The sequence below is a fragment of the Scyliorhinus torazame genome, chromosome 5 (genome assembly GCF_047496885.1).
Source record: "Scyliorhinus torazame isolate Kashiwa2021f chromosome 5, sScyTor2.1, whole genome shotgun sequence".
In the NCBI taxonomy this organism is placed as follows: domain Eukaryota; kingdom Metazoa; phylum Chordata; class Chondrichthyes; order Carcharhiniformes; family Scyliorhinidae; genus Scyliorhinus; species Scyliorhinus torazame.
This window is the reverse complement of record NC_092711.1, coordinates 280,158,592-280,177,676: the sequence shown is the minus strand read 5'-3', so window position 1 is coordinate 280,177,676 and position 19,085 is coordinate 280,158,592. Positions and strand designations below refer to the sequence as shown.

Below are 19,085 nucleotides of genomic sequence, written 5' to 3'. Positions count from 1 at the left end.
CCTCAGGACCCTTTCCAAAGCCAGCAACTTCCTTAGATACAGGGCCCAAAACTTCTCACAATACTCCAAATGGGGTCTGGCTAGACCCTTATACAGCCTCAGAAGTACATCCCTAATCTTGCATTCTACCCCTCTTTACATGAATGCTAACATTGCATTTGCCTTCCTAACTGCCGACTGAACCTGCATGTTAACCTTAAGAGAATCATGAACAAGGATTCCCAAGTCCCTTGTGCTTCTGATTTCCAAAGAATGTCCCCATTGAGAAAATAGTCTATGCCTCCATTCCTCCTTCCAAAGTGCATAACCTCACACTTTTCCACATTGTATTTCATCTGGCACTTCATTGCCCACTCTCCTAGCCTGTCCAAATCTTTCTGCAGCCCCCCTGCTTCACCAATACTACCTGTCCCTCTACAGATCTTTGTGTCATCTGCAAACTTAGCAACAGTGCCTTCAGTTCCTTCTTCCAGATCGTTAATGTATATTGTGAAAAGTTGTGGTCCCAGCACAGTCCGCTGAGGCACACCACTAGTCACCGGCTGCCATCCTGAAAAAAAACCCCTTTATCCCCACTCTCTTCCTTCTGCCAGTCAGCCAATCCTCTATCCATGCCAGGATCTTACCCTTAACACCATTGGCTCTTAACTTATTTAACAGTCTCCTGTGTGGCACCTTGTCAAAGGCCTTCTGGAAATATAAATAAATCATGTCCACTGGTTCTCCTTTGTCTAGCTTCCTTGTTACCTCCTCAAAGAACTCAAACACAGATTTGTCAGACATGACCTCCCTTTGACAAAGCCGTGCTGACTCAGTCCTATTTTTATCATGCAATTCCAAGTACTCTGTATTCTCATCTTTAATAGACTCTAAAATCTTACCAATGACCGAAGTCAGGCTAACTGGCCTATAATTTCCCGTCTTCTACCTCCCTCCCTTCTTAAAAGCGGTGTTACATTAGCCACTTTCCAGTCCTCTGGGATCCTTCCTGCCCCCAGTGATTCCTGAAAGATCACCACCAATGCCTCCACAATCTCCTCAGCTATCTCTTTTAGAACCTTGGGGCGTAGTCCATCCGGTCCAGGTGACTTATCCACCTTCAGACCTTTCAGTTTCCCTAGAACCTTCTCCTTAGTGATGGCCACTGCGGTCACCTCTGCCCCCGATTCTCCTGGAGCTCTGGCATCCCACTGGTGTCTTTCACCGTGAAGACTGATGCAAAGTAACTATTCAGCTCCTCTGTCATTTCTTTGTTTCCTATTATTACTTCACAAGCCACTTTTTCCAGTGGTCCAATGTCAATTTTAGCCTCTCTATACCTTTTCTATATTGAAAAAAACTCTTCCTATGTTCTTTTATATTACTAGCTGGCTTGCACTCATATTTCATCTTCTCTCCCCTTATTGCTTTTTTAATTGTCCTCTGCTCGCTTTTAAAGGCTTCCTAATCCTCTGGCTTCCCACTAATTCTCGCCACTTTGTATACTTTTTCTTTTCCTTTTCTGCTGTCCTTGACTTCCGTCGTCAACCAGGGATGCCTTGTCCTGCCCTTAGCATGTTTCCTCCTCCTTGGGATGAATTTCTGTTGTGCCTCCCAAAAACCCCCCAAAAACTCCTGCCATTGCTGTTCCAATGTCTCCCTGCTGGGCTCCTTTTCCAATCAACTCTGGCCAGCTCCTCCCTCATGTCTTTTTAGTTACCCTTATTTAATTGTAATACCATTACATCTGATTGCAGCTTCTCTCTCTCAAACTGCAGGGTAAATTCTATCATACTGTGGTCACTGCTCCCTAAGGGTTCCTTCACCTTAAGTTCCCTAATCAAGTCTGCCTCACTACACATCATTAAATCCAGAATTGCCTGTTCCCAAGTAGGCTCTGTCATAAGCTGCTCCAAAAAACCATCTCTCAGACATTCCACAAATTCCTTTTCTTGGGATTCACTACCAACCTGATTTTCCCAGTTCACCTGCATTTTGAAGTCTGCCATGATTATTGTGATATTGCCTTTTTTACATGCTTTCTCTATCTCTTGATTTATTTTTTGCCCCACATCCTGACTATTGCTAGGGGGCCTGTACATAACTCCCATCAAGGTCTTTTTACCTTTGAAATTCCTCAACTCATAGAGATTCTATGCCTTCTGATCCTATATCGCTCCTTACTATCGATTTAACTTCATTCCTTACTAACAATGCAACCCCAACCCCTTTGCCCATCTGCCTGTCCTTTCGATCGGACACATATCCTTGTATAGTTAGATCCCAGCCCTGATCCCCTTGCAGCCACGTCTCGGTGATGCCCACAATATATTACCGGCCAATTTCAATGTGTGCAATAAGTTCATTTACCTTGTTCTGTATACTGCGTGCATTCAGGTACAACACCCTCAGTCCTGCGTTGACCACCTCCCTTCTCACACTCGTCACCTTTTTTGCTCTTATTTTTGTTCTCTATTTCCCCTTATGTTATTGCATCTTTTAAGCTCACACTCTGGTTCCCACCCCCCTGCCATACTGGTTTAAATCCTCCTGATTGATTCGCTCTTAAAATTGGAGGCACCAGTTCTTAAGGACCGGTGTTTTGAATTTAACCTGGGTGTGATTTATCCAGCACCTTTTGCCCAGCCAGGATCTGGGCATGCCTGTTAAATAGAGGGAGAGACCAAAATCGGGATCCGCGCCGGGCGCGAATCGGTTCACTATCTAACCGGCCCGCTCCCAGTGATGGGTTCTGGAACTTGTCCAAACTTGGCAAGAAGATCATTGAGACCAATTAAGACCAATCCGCACCTCATTAGCGAGACGAAGTCTAATCTAATGGTCTCCTGGGAACTAACCAGCTCCCCAATGAGAGATCACGTGGCGTCGTTTAGCATTCCTTTATAAAAAGGTGAAGCTGGCGCAATGGCTGCTGAAGGCGACTGACGAGGTGAGTAGCCATCTCCATTCCCTGGCATGCAGACCAGGGGCATTAGGGCTGCCGCCCCAGTGCTCGGGGGAAGATGGGGTGGGCCTGCTCGGGGCTGCTGGGCGTCATCAGTTGGAGGTCGCCCTTGGGCTGGGGGGTGAGGGGCTTAGCGTCTACAAGCCATCCTTCAACATTGGGTCTACCCATAACAGGGGCAACTACAGCTGCTGCCTGTCTGGTCCACAAAACACATCCAGGACTGAGCCGTTTTCTTGGTTCTATGCTGAAGGTCACTTTAACTCCTTTTGACTTTGAGCAGCCTCTAGCTGCACAGCTGAAAGCTATTGCTAATAAGGAGTTGAATATGTGAACACTTCATAGCTGCAGGTTGTGTTTGCTGTTTTGCTTGCTAGTGGCTCCTGTTGCTGTTTCCTTCCTTTTCTGTGGCTGGAAAGAAGGACAGTTTTTTTTTTTAAACATACCTGGTCCTGGAACACTGGGCTCAGGGGGACGTATGAATTCAGAAGGTAGTTCAATTTGAAACAAGAAGATGCTGCGAGACCTGGTGCACGACTTTGTTCCAAATGGGCCACCTGCTAATGCCATTGAATAAATGCTTTTGCAGATTGCTGAAGCTTTTGTTGCTGGTGTGGTGAGTGCTACATGTAACTGCCACGTCACTGCACGTTAAGCATGCTGGAAGTCAAGGATGTTCAACTGTATCTTGAGCGGCAGCGGAATATGTGGACGCCAGGATTTGGCTCTGGTGAGATTGGGCCATGTGGGAGGGCCTGCCCAGCTGTGGCTCTTGGATGGAGATGGCACTGATACATGGAACAAGTCACACATTGATGGACAGATCATTTCTACGACAAGGTTGTGGACATAACACATTCTCAGGCTTATCCTCCATTTGTGTTGAGGAACCTGTGAGGATTGATACGATACTGTGTCTTTTTTTTGTGAGAATGCGCTGGTATAGCTTTGCACTGGTACCAATATGGAACAGTAACATTTCCTTGTTCTTTAATGGTTAGTGCGATATGCAGAATATTGCATAATTGATTTTCCAATCTTTGTTGCTGTTGACCCTTTAAACAACAAAATAACCCGAAGTGCATTATTGTGGGTACTCATGCCATGTCTCATGAGTGTTATTGCCCAGCATTCTAATTAAACGGTGAGGCCGGGACATTTTGCCTGAAACTCTGGGGCCATCAGCACCACAGAAACAGCAGCCAACAATCAAAAACCCAAGAACTGGGCTTCAGTACTGGGGATATCCTCGTGACCAGAAGCGTGAGTGCGTGGATCAGGGGAGGGTACCTGAGCTCGGTCACCCTAATGTTCTCAGCAGAGGTCTGGGATCTAGGGGCTCCATCTGTGGCCAGGGGTGATTGTGCAGAGTGGGGTTCTCCAGCACAACCGTCTCGGTGGATGGCACTCAGAGAAGGCAGGACACGTAAAGATGGGGAGGCTTGGGGGATATGAGGGTCCTGGGGTGGAAACCCTAACTGATTGTCGGTCTTTCTCCTCCAATTCTTTACAGATAGCACAGTGGATGGTGTTGTCAACTCGCTGTGGCAGCCCTCACGCTGCTGGTGGCAGCCCAGGTGGCCAAATGCTGGGAAAGGTGGCAGCAGCTTTGACACAGGCTAGAGGAGGCATGCCACGTGCAGGAGGCCGCCACACACCCTGCCGACCTGGCTGGTCATCAGGCAGAGGAGGGCCACAGAGGGGGATGCCGGTGACGGCCCAAGGGCAGCAGGATTCTCCGCCATCGCCAGGATGCCCTAGGTCAAGAGGGTAATACATAGGACGCATGTCACCTTGCATGCCCTGGGGCAACAGGTGGTGCCCTCATTAACAAGAAACGGTTCCACTCCCTGAATGTTCAGATAGTGTGCGACCACCATCTGATGATCTTGCACGTGTGTGCACACTTCCAAGGGAACATGCATGACAGCTACACCCTGGGACACTCAGAGATCCCGACGTGTTCAAGGTCCAATCCAGGATGACAGGTTGGTCTTGGAGTTAAGGGGTACCTGTTGAGATCCTGACGTTGGTGCAGAGGCTGGAGACTGAGGCGGAGACCCGATACAATGAGGCCCATGTTGCCAACCGTGCTGTCGTTGAGCGGTGCTCAAAATGTAGTTCCAATGTCTGGACCGCTCTTGTGGTGCACGGCAGTACATCCCACAGAGGGTCGGTCGCCCGCTTCCTGGTGGTCAGCTGTGCCCTCCACAACCTGGCACAGCAGCGCGGCAACACGCTTAACGAAGTGGGGCATGCGGCCTTGTCTGAGGGGAATAACGAAAGCCCGGACCGGGACGGGCCAGAGGATAAGCCCGGGCAGGACCCGCAGGAGTAGCCGGTGGATGGAGGACAGGCGGTGAAGGTCCGGCATGCCTGGAGGGCCAGAAGGCCCTCACCCTTCCCGCTTCGTAAAGGAAGAGGCTTTGTCCATCAGCTCACCCTCTCGCTCCCCCACTTTGCAAACCCTCCTTCTGCCCCTAAGGCCTCCCCCCAATATCTCCTTCCCACCCAATCCCCCTTGCTCCATTCCCTCCTTTCCCCCTCGCCACCCCCCACTTCCCCCCAACTCCCCCCACCCCCACCATTAACCATCCCCACACCCTTCCCTCCAACAAGCCCCCCTCCCCGACTACCCTGTTCCACCCTCCCAGGGCCTGTGCAACATCACAACAGGGTGATAAGTCTGTGTCAGCAAAATCAGTGGGTCAATATACAAGGCAGGAGGGTGATGATAACCCACTGTGAGGGAAGATCTGGCGCTCCTCAGTTTATGCCAAAGTCTGACTCCTGTCCTTCTGCTGACAGCTCGTTCACACCCATCACCTGAAAGGGGTCTGCATCAGGGGCTGGTGATCTCGGGCCACTATGCCCAGGGAGCAGGGGATGGAGGCAGGCCCGCTGTACAAAATAACATGACGGAGGCTTCACATGTGTCAGGTGTTAGATGTTTAATGGTCAACATTTGAAACTCCCATTGTCCCTAGCTACACATAGTGCAACGCGCGTGCCCCCTGGTGCCTATTCAGTAATCCTCTATATCTTCTTAACCTAGAACATAGAACATAGAACATTACAGCGCAGTACAGGCCCTTCAGCCCTCAATGTTGCGCCGACCTATGAAACCACTCTAAAGCCCATCTACACTATTCCCTTATTGTCCATATGTCTATCCAATGACCATTTGAATGCCCTTAGTGTTGGCGAGTCCACTACTGTTGCAGGCAGGGCATTCCACGCCCTTACTACTCTCTGAGTAAAGAACCTACCTCTGACATCTGTCCTATATCTATCTCCCCTCAATTTAAAGCTATGTTCCTTCGTGCTAGACATCATCTTCCGAGGAAAAAGGCTCTCACTGTCCACCCTATCCAATCCTCTGATCATCTTGTATGCCTCAATTAAGTCACCTCTTAACCTTCTTCTCTCTAACGAAAACAGCCTCAAGTCCCTCAGCCTTTCCTCATAAGATCTTCCCTCCATACCAGGCAACATTCTGGTAAATCTCCTCTGCACCCTTTCCAATGCTTCCACATCCTTCCTACAATGCGGCGACCAGAATTGCACGCAATACTACAAATACTGCCGCACCAGAGTTTTGTACAGCTGCAACATGACCTCATGGCTCCGAAACTTGATCCCTCCACCAATAAAAGCTAACACACCATACGCCTTCTTAACAACCCTCTCAACCTGGGTGGCAACATTCAGGGATCTATGTACATGGACACCGAGATCTCTCTGCTCATCCACACTGCCAAGAATCTTACCATTAGCCCAGTACTCTATCTTCCTGTTATTCCTTCCAAAATGAATCACCTCACACTTTTCTGCATTAAACTCCATTTGCCACCTCTCAGCCCAGCGCTGCAGCTTATCTATGTCCCTCTGTAACTTGTAACATCCTTCCGCACGGTCAACAACTCCACCGACTTTAGTGTCATCTGTAAATTTACTCACCCATCCTTCTACTCCCTCCTCCAGGTCATTTATAACTGGACTCCAGTCTGAACATTTCCCATCAACCACCACCGTTTGTCTTCTTCCAGCTAGCCAATTTCTGATCCAAACTGCTAAATCACCCTGAATCCCATGCCTCCGTATTTTCTGCAGTGGGCTACCGTGGGAAACTTTATCAAATGCTTTACTGAAATCTATATACACCAAATCAACTGTTTTACCCTCATCCACCTGTTTGGTCACCTTCTCAAATAACTCAATAAGGTTTGTGAGGCACGACCTACCCTTCACAAAACCGTGTTGACTGTCTCTAATCAAATTATTCCTTTCCAGCTGATTATACATCTTATCTCTTATAAATCTTTCCAAGATTTTGCCCACAACAGAAGTAAGGCTCACTGGTCTATAGTTACCGGGGTTGTCTCCACTCCCTTTCTTGAACAAGGGGACACCATTTGCTATCCTCCAGTCTTCTGGCACTTTTCCTGCAGACAAAGATGACTTAAAGATCAAAGCCAAAGGCTCAGCAATTTCTTCCCTAGCTTCCCAGAGAATCCTAGGATAAATCCCATCCGGCCCAGGGGACTTATCTATTTTCACACTTCACAGAATTGCTAACACCTCCTCCTTATGAACCTCAAGCCCTTATAATCTAGTAGCCTGAATCTCAGTATTCTCCTCGACAACATTGTCTTTTTCCTGTGTGAATACTGACAAAAGATATCCATTTAGCACCTCTCCTATCTCCTCGGACTCCACGCACAACTTCCCACTACTGTCCTTGGCTGGCCCTACTCTTACCCTAGTCATTCTTTTATTCCTGACATATCTATAGAAAGCTTTAGGGTTATCCTTGATCCTACCTGCCAAAGACTTCTCATGTCCCCTCCTGGCTCTTCTTAGCTCTCTCTTTAGGTCCTTCCTAGCTAACTTGTAACTCTTGAGCGCCCTAACTGAACCTTCATGTCTCATCTTTACATAAGCCTCCTTCTTCCTCTTGACAAGTGTTCCGACTGCTTTAGTAAACCACGGTTCCCTTGCTCGACCACTTCCTCCCTGCCTGACAGGTACATACTTATCAAGGACATGCAGTAGCTGTTCCTTGAACAAGCTCCACATTTCAATTGTGCCCATTCCCTGTAGTTTTCCTCTCCATCCGATGCATCCTAAGTCTTGCCGCATCGCATCATAATTGCCTTTCCCCCAGATATAACTCTTGCCCTGCGGTATATACCTAACCCTTTCCATCACTAAAGTAAACGTAATCGAATTGTGGTCACTATCACCAAAGTGCTCACCTACCTCCAAATCTAACACCTGTCCTGGTTCATTACCCAGTACCGTATCCAATATGGCTTCGCCTCTCGTTGGCCTATCTACATACTGTTTCAGGAAACCCTCCTGCACACATTGGACAAAAACGGACCCATCTAAAGTACTCGAACTATATCGTTTCCAGTCAATATTTGGGAAGTTAAAGTCCCCCATAACAACTACCCTGTTGCTTTCGCTCCTATACAGAATCATCTTTTCAATCCTTTCCTCTACATCTCTGGAACTTTTCGGAGGCCAATAGAAAACCCCTAACAGGGTGACCTCTCCTTTCCTGTTTATAACCTCAGCCCATACTACCTCAGTAGATGAGTCCTCATCAAACGTTCTTTCTGCCACCATAATACTGTCCTTGACTAACAATGCCACCCCTACCCCTCTTTTACCACCTTTCCTGAACTTACTGAAATATTTAAACCTCGGCACCTGCAACAACCATTCCTGTCCCTGCTCTATCCATGTCTCTGAAATGGCCACAACATTGAAGTCCCAGGTACCAACCCATGCCGCAAGTTCAACCACCTTATTCCGGATGCTCCTGGCATTGAAGAAGACACACTTTAAACCACCTTCCTGCCTGCCGGTACACTCCTGCAACTTTGAAACCTTACTCATGACCTCACTACTCTCAACCTCCTGTATATTGGAGCTACAATTCAGGTTCCCAAGCCCCTGCTGAACTAGTTTAAACTCTCCCGAAGAGCATTAGCAAATTTCCCCCCCAGGATATTGGTACCCCTCTGGTCCAGGTGTAGACCATCCCGTTTGTAGAGGTCCCACATACCCCAGAATGAGCCCCAATTATACAGGAATCTGAAACCTTCCCTCCTGCACCATCCCTGTAGCCACGTGTTCAACTCCTCTCTCTCCCTATTCCTCGACTCGCTATCACGTGGCACGGGTAACAACCCAGAGATAATAACTCTGTTTGTCCTAGATCTAAGTTTCCACCCTAGCTCCCTGAATTCTTGCCTTACATCCCTATCCCTTTTCCTACCTATGTCGTTGGTACCTATGTGGACCACGACTTGGGGCTGCTTCTCCTCCCCCTTAAGTATCCCGAAAACACGATCCGAGACATCATGCACCCTGGCACCTGGGAGGCAACACACCAACCACGAGTCTCTCTCGTTCCCACAGAATCTCCTATCTATCCCCCTAACTATGGAGTCTCGAATGACTAATGCTCTTCTCCTCTCCCCCCTTCCATGCTTTGTTCCTGCCTCAAGGCTTTTCCCCAGGATGCACATCTGAGGTGGGGGTAGCTTGCTGCTTCTCATGCTCTAAGGCATGTTATGCCCTTGCAGATGTCCTCTGGAGGGTCTGGAGCCAGAGGACCTCAGCCAACTTACATGTGCCACTGGCATCACTTTGCCATCCTATTCTGCCTGCTGGCTTTGAGATGCTCCAGTGTCACGAGGGGGGGTTCAGGTGAGGCGGAGACTGCCGCTGCCTGGTGGAAGGCATGGGGTCGGCCTCCAGCGTTCACGCATCCTGGATGATGCCCGTTGGGCCCTGGGCGTTTCCATGGGAGCTGCAATGAGCTCCAGGGGCCTCTGCGCCATTTGGCTCCAACAGTCTTGATGCCTCCCCTTGGTCTGCACCATGGTATTGACACCCTCAGCGATGCTCCTCAGTGACTTGCTCTGGAGTGCCCCAGCAATGTCCACATGTGTCTGGGACATGCTCAGGATTGCCTTGACAATGTCAACTTGTATTTGGGACAATTCCCCCCACCGACTGTGACATGTTGTCAAGACCTTCAGCCATGTCCGTCACAGAGTGGGCCATGCCATGGACACCACCACTCAAAACGCTGACCTTGTGTTCCAGGCTTTCCACTGCAGTCGCCACCTAGCAGTATTGTCCTTGGTGCCATGCATTGGTCGGCATCATCTCCTGTGCCTATAGCCTTTGGGACTTTATCAATTGGCTATGCACTCACTGGAATGTCACTGACATCCCCTCCTGAATCTCACGGCCATGTCCTGGCATCTGCATCAACTCTGGGAAAGCCTTGCCCAGAGGCTTGGCATCTGACTGAGACTCAGCTGAGTCCTGGGATCCAGCAGACCTCCAATTGCTGACTTCCTTGGATGTTCTTGCCTGATGTGCGGCGGTGTGGTGCTCACCAGATTGTGCCTTACAAGCTTTTCCACTAATGTTGCCCATTGAGGTGTTTGTCTCTGTGCTGGTGGAAGGTGGGGAGGACAGCTGTGAAGCCTTGATGGTGGTCTCCTCCGAGCTCCCCTCCGAGAGATTCTCTTGGGTGGCGGGGGTAACCGCGGATGAACCCGGCCCCACCAGGTGGAGGTCCTGCAGGAGAAAGGTCACGCGATCACTGGGAGGAAAGGATCTTTTTGTCTGACATGAACAACTCACTTGAGAAAGGTCATCTGGGTGAAGGGGCAATGGATCCACACCTCTGCGCTGCAGGCCAACCTTGCTGTCGATGACTGCTCTCTCCTCAGCCAACCCCGCGATCTCCAGGGCCCATTCCTCATAAGGCCTGAGGACTATCATATCTAGCACTCCACCGTCGATGGCAGGTGGCATGTGTGGGCACCGCACATGGACATGGAGGGGTTGTGTTGGTGGGTGCTGGGGCACAAGCGCTGTGATCAGACGTGTTTGGGCAGGACGGTGATGTCAGGGGGGTGGCAGATGGGGGCCAGTGTTCACTTACCCTTCCGGCCCGGTGGAGGTCATTGGTCTTCGACCTGCACTGTACAGCAGTCCTCCTGGTCACGTTGCATGAATTGATGGCCACCGCCGCTGTCTCCTAGGTGGTTTTGGTGGCCCTGCAGCTGTCCCACCGACCCCCTCGGGTGAACACGGTGTCCCGTCTTCCCTCCACGGCATCCAGCAGCCTGGCCAGGTTGGCATCCCCGAAGCATAGAGCAGGTCTGCATGGTGCCATGCTCGTGTCCTGACCTAGAGTGAGTTGGGGGCATGCTTGTTAGCTGGGAGTTGCTGGCAGGAATCAGCTGGCAGGACAGGCAGTACCGACGTGAAGCTCGTGGGGGCTCATTTTCGGCACTAAATGCCGTTAAACACGGGCCACGATCTTGTCAGCCTGACCGTCGGGAAACACCCAGGAAATCGTGCCCGAAATGACAATTTGAACTTTTCCTATTAGATCGCATCCCTGTCTTGTTTTTTCTTGCATGTGCAGAAATATTTGATCTGTATTATACCAGACGTACTTTGAAAATTATATTGCGGTACTTGTAAAAAATTATATAACACTAATAGAAAATATAAGAAAAAAAATCAATTTATTTTCAACAGGCCGGACACATTCTGAAGAAATCAGGAACCCATATGGTTCAATCACCCTGTGATGGTACTTACCCTCCAAAGGAGGAACAGTCTTATTCCCAAGAATGTGTTCTATTCCCGTATCCCTTTGATCATCCTTTCCTTCAATTTCCTATCTCATTTATCCTTAAAAGTTGGCATGGTCTCTGCTTCAATCATCAACTCCAGTGCTGCATTTAACAGCCTCATCATCCTATCATGTGAAAAGATTTCCCCCAGGTGCTTTCTATTCTAAATCATGTATCTGTCTCTGTGCCTCCCCTCATTCTAGACTCAACCAGTGAAACCAATCAGCTTCGATTTTTCCTACCCAATTCCTTTATAACTTTAAGTACCTCGATGAAATGGCCTCGAACTGTGTGAAAACATCCCCAACAGCATAATTGAGTGAAAATGCTAATTAACATTGAATAATATGTAATGTTGGGCTATGAGTTTACAATCATTAGGAGTTGGGATGAGAGAGTGCCCAAATTCACTCCAATTATGAAAAGCAGAATTTGAAAGTTGACTTTCCTGCTGTCATTGAATCCAGCTCCAGGAACTGAGAGACAGTGAAAGAAGCCCCATGCACATGCTTTTTCTTTTACCACAGATCATCAAATTAACAAGCGTGTAATCAGCAGCTTCAGGCTTTTACAACATAACTGTCAGATTCCTGTGTTTCCTCTTCAGCTTACCATTTATAAACAAAGGATACACTGTAATTTCATGTATCTGGAACCATGATAGAATTTTGATAAATCAGCAGATTAGATTCCATTGCAATGAAAATAAAGGGCATGATCCATCCAAATCTTTCAGTGGCATCTACTTGTCTGTCCCTAACCATGTACTTAGCTATCTGCTCGGACACATCACTTCAATGTAATCTACTGCACGAAGAAATGCTATATTGAGAGAATAGAGCATAAGAACATTCAGATACAAGAAAAACCCCAGGAAGCTCTGTCCATTTTTGTCGATCAATCCTCCATTCCTACTGCTTTTTAAATTATCCCCAAGATTTTTCTTGCAAGAAAAGTACCGAACTCTTCCTTATATCCATGTATTTATGGCATCAAGGAGCACTGGCGAACTGAAGTCAATGGGAATCGGGGGGAAACTATTCCTTGGAGTCACACTGAGCACAAAAGAAAGATGCTTGCGGTTGTTGGAGCCCAAACATCTCAATCCTTTGACATCACTGCAGGAGTTCCTCAGGATAGTGTCCTGGGGCCCAACCATCTTCAGCTGTTTCATCAATGTCCTTTCTTCCATCATGAAGTCAGAAGTGGGGATGTTCGCTGATGCTTGCACAAGACCTGAGCAACATTCAGGCTTGGCTGATAAGTGGTAAGTAACATACAAGATACAGAAATAAGCGCTAATCTACCCCCCCCCTTTGACAGTCATTACCATTACCGCCAAGGCAATTTGGGATAAGCATCAAATATTGGTCTTTTCAGCAATGCTCATATCCCATGGAAGAGTAAAAACTGATACTACCCACTTTGACAGACTTCCTTGGTAACTTGGCTTATGCCGAACTTACTCCGAACTTTCTATTTTTTTAAACTGTCGCAGGACTTTGCACACATATATATGCGTGCAGCATTGTCTAAATGCAGAGCAGCATGTAACACAAGAATAAAATGAAGGTAGTGCATAGCAGCTTTGGCTTTTTGTACATTTTGTAATGAAGACGCAGCCTTACAGCAAATTTAGGCTGGATTTCTGGCTGGATTTAATGAAATTTAGTTATGGTGGCAGGGCCCATTTAATTATCGGGTTGGTCCACATCATCGGTCTCGCGCCTGCAGAAAAACCTCCCCTGTTTAAGGCGGAGGGTAGAAGGAGCTGACGTGAGATTCATGGTCGCTGGAGGCAGGATGTCAATTTGGCTCATTAATGAACCAGCTGGCATCCATTATGAGTTAGTCCGCTGCAATTTAGTGGTGGCTCAGTGATTAAATGGAAGAGGCACAATTTTCCCACGTTTCCTGAAGGCTGCTGGCAAACCGGGTTTGCGAGCGGCCTCTTAGGGACAGGGGAAGGGGGTCCCTCTTTTTCAGGCAAGATTAAGCAACACAAAATCAGAAAGAGAGGGGGGGGGGGATGCTCCAACCCTGCCTTTGCCTCTGACCCTCACCCTGCAATCCCCACACTGCACTCACTCGATTTTGGACCGCGGCGCTCACTCATCCCGAGCTCCTGCTGGATGCGTTGCCAGTAGCTAACAACACTGCCCCAGTGGCAATTATGGACATGAGGAGCATGATTGATATCCCACCTCTGGTCTTCCCCAAAAGAGGCAGGGTAGGGCTCTTGTGGGGTGGCAAGATGGCACCGAGGACCTGGCCCACTGTCCATGTGGAGTTTGCACATTCTACCTGAGTCTGCGTGGGTCTCACCCCCACAACCCAAAGATGTGCAGGGGAGGTGAATTGGCCATGCTAAATTGCCCCTTAATTGGGAAAATAATTAATTGGATAATGAATTATTTGTCTGGCTCTTGAGGTGGTGGTGCGAGACTTCCTTTGCCTGGATTCAACTCTGCTCTCTGGTTCCAACTTGAACCATTCCCCTCTCCCCAAACATGAAACATCTGGCTCATCAGTGCAGTACAAGTGCCAATAGAGAACAACAGGCTGTGAATGGCACTTCTTAAATGGGCAGACAGAATGTGTAATTACCTGCTGAGCAGTCAGATCCAGTCCAGTTGTGGTCACAGATACATGTATTTGTTTCTGGCAAGAGGGTCCCGTGGCCTGTGCATTGTTCATGACAAACAGCTGCTGGAACCTCGCACTGGAGTCCTCCCCAGCCAGCAGCACAGTGACATTCCGTCTGTACACACACACCGTGTCCAGAACATGTTGGGTCGAAGCAGTCTTCTGAATAAAAAAATGTAAAAAACAGTTTAAAGCAAGGAGAAAACAGCAATAAAATAATTCCATTAAAATAGGGTCTTAAAGGAAGCATGAGAGCTGAAGAGGAAGAGAAGTTGTGGGAGAGAATTGAGAGTTTGGAGCCTGAAAAGCTGATGGTCATGGCTGCCAATGGAAGCGGGATATACGTAAAAAGAGGAACGCACAAATCCTGGAGAGCTGTTGGGCAAGGAAATGTCACAGAGATATAGTGAATCAAATGCTCTGCAGGGAGTTTAACATTTAAGAGTTTTAGATTTTGGGATATTGGGAGGCCAACAGCCAGCATAGATCATCAAGCACAAGGGTCAAAAGTGAATGGAATTTAGTGAGGGATTGGGTGAAGGATGAGGTGAGGTTCATGGAGGGTGAGCTGAGGTTTATGGAGGACGAGCTGAGGATTATGGAGTATGTGGTGTTGGGTGTTCTAACACACAGAAGAGCCAACACAGTTGCATATGGTACAACACTTGTTTATTTAAACTTGCTATTTACAACTTGGTCTTTGCACTCTGCACGTGGGGGGCTCCCTGCTTGTGGTGTTTCAACAGCTCTTTCATGCTTCCTTCTCCCCAGACCTACTGACCTCCAGGTGTCGTGCTCGTGCTTTTTATGTGGTTGGTGTTCTTGTCTGTGATTGGTTGTGGTGTTGTGTACTCTGATTTGCCTGTTAGTGTGTCCATCATGATGTGTGTGTTTGAATATCATGACATCCCCCCTTTTTACAAAGATATGTGCCTACGTGGTAATAAATATGATCGTGACGTGAGTGCATCTAAGAGTGTGTGTGTGTCGTGTGCAGCATGTGTCTATGACGGAACTATGTACATGGGGCGATGTCGAGTGCGTCACATGAATCCAGTTGTACCATAACATAACAGAAATGCGAACGAGAGAAGAAGAAAAAAAATTTTGAACAGTTGTCCAGTCAGACGACATCTGGAACGATAAACAACAACAGGTTATCATGTAAAATTGTCCAACTTATTAAACATATGAACTGTATTATAAGTCCATTCTAATGGGTTTGCGACGAATTCGGGTTGACCGCCTTAAGGGTGGATCAAGAACCACCGGCTGCTGTGCAGGCATGGCCATGGGTGGCGATGGAAAGGGCGTGATGTGCGGCAGCTCCACAAAGTCATCCTCGGAAGCCTGTTGAGGATCTGGCGTGTTGTGTGGCTGTGAACGTGGAAGTCGGCGAAGGGCGCGCCGATTGCGGCGACGCACGGAACCATCCGGCATGCGAACCAGGAACGAGCGGGGAGCCACTTGTCGGAGGACTTCGGCCGGTGCTGACCAGCCACCATACGGTTGATGGACGCGTACTTTGTCTCCGGAGGACAGGGGGGGCAGGTCCGTCGCTCGTGTGTCGTACCGACCTTTCTGGCGATCACGCTGCAGTTGCATGTCCCGAAGAACCGCCTCATGGTCTGTTGTCGGTGCCAGGACGGAAGGTACCGTCGTCCTGAGGGAGCGACCCATTAGTAGCTGCGCTGGTGAGAGGCCCGTGGATAACGGGGCCGATCGATAGGCCAGCAAGGCAAGGTTAAAGTCCGATCCGGCATCAGCCGCCTTGCACAGGAGCCGCTTTGCGATGTGGACACCCTTTTCAGCCTTCCCGTTCGATTGTGGATGCAGAGGGCTGGATGTCACATGAGTGAAACCATATGCTGCGGCAAAGGACGACCATTCACGGCTGGCAAAACAAGGTCCATTGTCTGACATGACAGTCCTTGGAATGCCATGGCGAGCAAACGTTTCCTTGCAGGCCCCAATGACTGCGGACGACGTCAGATCATGGAGAGGCATGACTTCCGGGTAGTTTGAGAAGTAGTCTATAATAACAATGTAATCTCTGCCGAGCGCGTGAAATAGGTCAACACCCACCTTCGCCCAGGGGGACGTCACCATCTCGTGTGGTAGAAGTGTTTCCGGAGGTTGCGCCGGCTGAAACCTCTGACAGGTTGTGCAGTTGAGCACCATGTTGGCTATGTCTTCATTAATACCCGGCCAATATACCGCCGCCCGGGCCCTTCGTCTGCATTTTTCGACACCCAAGTGGCCTTCGTGTAGTTGACGAAGAATCATCTGGCGCACACTGTGTGGAATGACGATCCTATGCGATTTCATAAGGACCCCGTCTATATTGGTGAGATCATCTCGCACATTGTAAAACTGGGGGCACTGCCCTTTTAGCCACCCTTCCGTCATGTGGCGCATCACTCGCTGCAGCAGAGGGTCAGTCGCCGTCTCTGCGCGTATGTGGGCCAGACAAGGATCATCAGCTGGCATATTTGCTGCTGTCAGAGTCACGTGTGCCTCAATTTGACGCACGAACCCCTCCGCATCTGGTGGTGTGCTCACTGCTCGGGAAAGAGTGTCCGCCACTATGAGTTCCTTCCCCGGAGTGTAGATCAGTTCAAAATCGTACCTCCTGAGTTTGAGTAAGATGCGCTGGAGGCGAGGAGTCATGTCGTTCAGGTCTTTGTTAATGATGTTGACCAGGGGGCGGTGGTCAGTTTCGACCGTGAATCGTGGCAGGCCATACACATAGTCGTGGAACTTGTCCAGTCCAGTTAACAAGCCCAGGCATTCTTTTTCGATTTGCGCGTAGCGCTGTTCGGTAGGGGTCATGGCTCGTGAGGCATACGCAACCGGGGCCCATGATGACGTGCTGTCTTTTTGCAGGAGTACCGCTCCAATACCAGATTGGCTGGCGTCTGTTGAGATCTTTGTAGGGCGAGTCGCGTCAAAGAAGGCCAGCACTGGTGCCGTGACCAGTTTGTGCTTGAGCTCCTCCCATTCCTGCTGATGCGACTGGTGCCAGTTGAATTCCGTCGATTTTTTTACGAGATGGCGCATGTTTGTTGTATGAGAAGCCAGGTTGGGAATGAACTTCCCAAGGAAGTTGACCATGCCCAGGAATCTTAAGACAGCCTTCTTGTCAGCCGGTCGTGGCATGGCTGTGATGGCGCTAACCTTGTCTGCATCGGGACGGACCCCGGACCTTGAGATGTGGTCCCCGAGGAATTTCAGCTCCGTCTGGCCGAAAGCACACTTCGCACGGTTGAGACGCAGGCCATTTTGCCGTATGCGGGTGAAGACACGTCGAAGACGATGCATGTGTTCCTGCGGAGTGGTGGACCAAATGATGATATCGTCCACATATACACGTACCCCTTCGATGCCTTCCATCATCTGCTCCATAATGCGGTGGAATACTTCAGATGCCGAAATGATGCCGAATGGCATCCGGTTGTAGCAGAATCTGCCAAAAGGGGTGTTGAATGTGCATAGTCTTCGGCTGGCCGGGTCCAGTTGGATCTGCCAGAATCCTTTGGACGCATCCAATTTAGTGAATATGTTGGCTCGCGCCATCTCGCTGGTGAGGTCTTCTCGTTTTGGGATGGGATAGTGTTCCCGCATGATGTTGTTGTTCAGATCTTTTGGATCTATACATATACGGAGCTCGCCAGAGGGCTTCTTTACACAGACCATGGAGCTGACCCATGGCGTGGGCTCCGTGACCTTGGATAGGACCCCTTGGTCCTGAAGAATCTGCAGTTGTGCCTTGAGGCGGTCTTTGAGAGGCGCAGGAACCCTGCGAGGTGCGTGAACGACAGGGATGGCGTCCGGTCTGAGTCGAATCTTGTACGTGTGTGGCAATGTCCCCATGCCTTCAAAAACCTCCTGGTTGTGAGCGAGGAGGGAATGGAGATTCGCGTGGAACTCAGCATCCGGGAAGTCGGATATCTCATCTGGAGAGAGAGACATGATGCGCTGTACCAGGTGAAGGACCTTACACGCTTGTGCGCCCAGTAACGAGTCCTTTGATGAGCCCACAACTTCGAAGGGGAGTGTGGCCGTGTACCTCTTGTGAGTCACCTGTAGCTGGCAAGATCCTACGGACGGGATAACGTTCCCGTTATAGTCAACCATCTTAAGCCGGGATGGTGTGATGAGTGGTTTGACCTTCATGGCCTGGACTGCAGAGTAAGCAATCAGGTTGGCGGATGCGCCGGTGTCCAGACGGAAGGCGACGCGCGATCGGTTGACCGTCAGGGTGGCACACCACTCATCGTCTGGATTGATGGCATTGACCTTGTTGACATCAATGACGGCAACTCTGAAGTCATCCTGGTCATCTGCATCACTTAACTGGAAGTCTTGATGCGTGGGCTGGACGGTCCTGACTCGTGTGCGAGGTTGTCGAGGATGCGCCGGATCCATGGGTTGAGCCGCACGACAGCGGGCTGCGTAGTGGCCTATCATGGCACATCTGTTGCACTGTTGGTATTTTGCAGGACATTGCCCTTTTAAGTGTAGACCTCCACACTTGCTGCACGTCATGACGTCACGGCGTTCGTTGCGCCACTGCGCATGCGCAGTGCGATCTTGCGGTGGGCGCGCCTGCGCAGTGCGTCCCTCGTTGTGGCCGTTATTCTTGGCGCGCACCTGCGCGGGAGACCGCGAAAAGCGCGGGAAGCGGCCGCTGTCGTCCGGGCCGTGGGGCGGGAAGAAATCGACGGCCTGGATGCGTTCAACGTCGTGGGCGGCCTGGCTTGCCGATTCGACGGCTGGGGACCCCCTCCGTGCCAACTCGGACGCCTGAAATC

The 19,085-nt window shown here is 49.6% G+C and overlaps 1 protein-coding gene across 3 annotated transcripts in view; it reads right to left on the bottom strand.

The window, feature by feature from the left end:
• The window catches only part of tenm1 (teneurin transmembrane protein 1), a 1,545,585-nt gene that overhangs the window by 293,602 nt on the left and 1,232,898 nt on the right, over positions 1-19,085 (bottom strand). For all 3 annotated transcript variants that reach the window (XM_072505612.1, XM_072505613.1, XM_072505614.1), the window contains one exon: positions 14,233-14,433. In XM_072505612.1, the coding sequence (XP_072361713.1) occupies positions 14,233-14,433 (201 nt within the window). The remainder of the gene's footprint in view (positions 1-14,232; positions 14,434-19,085) is intronic.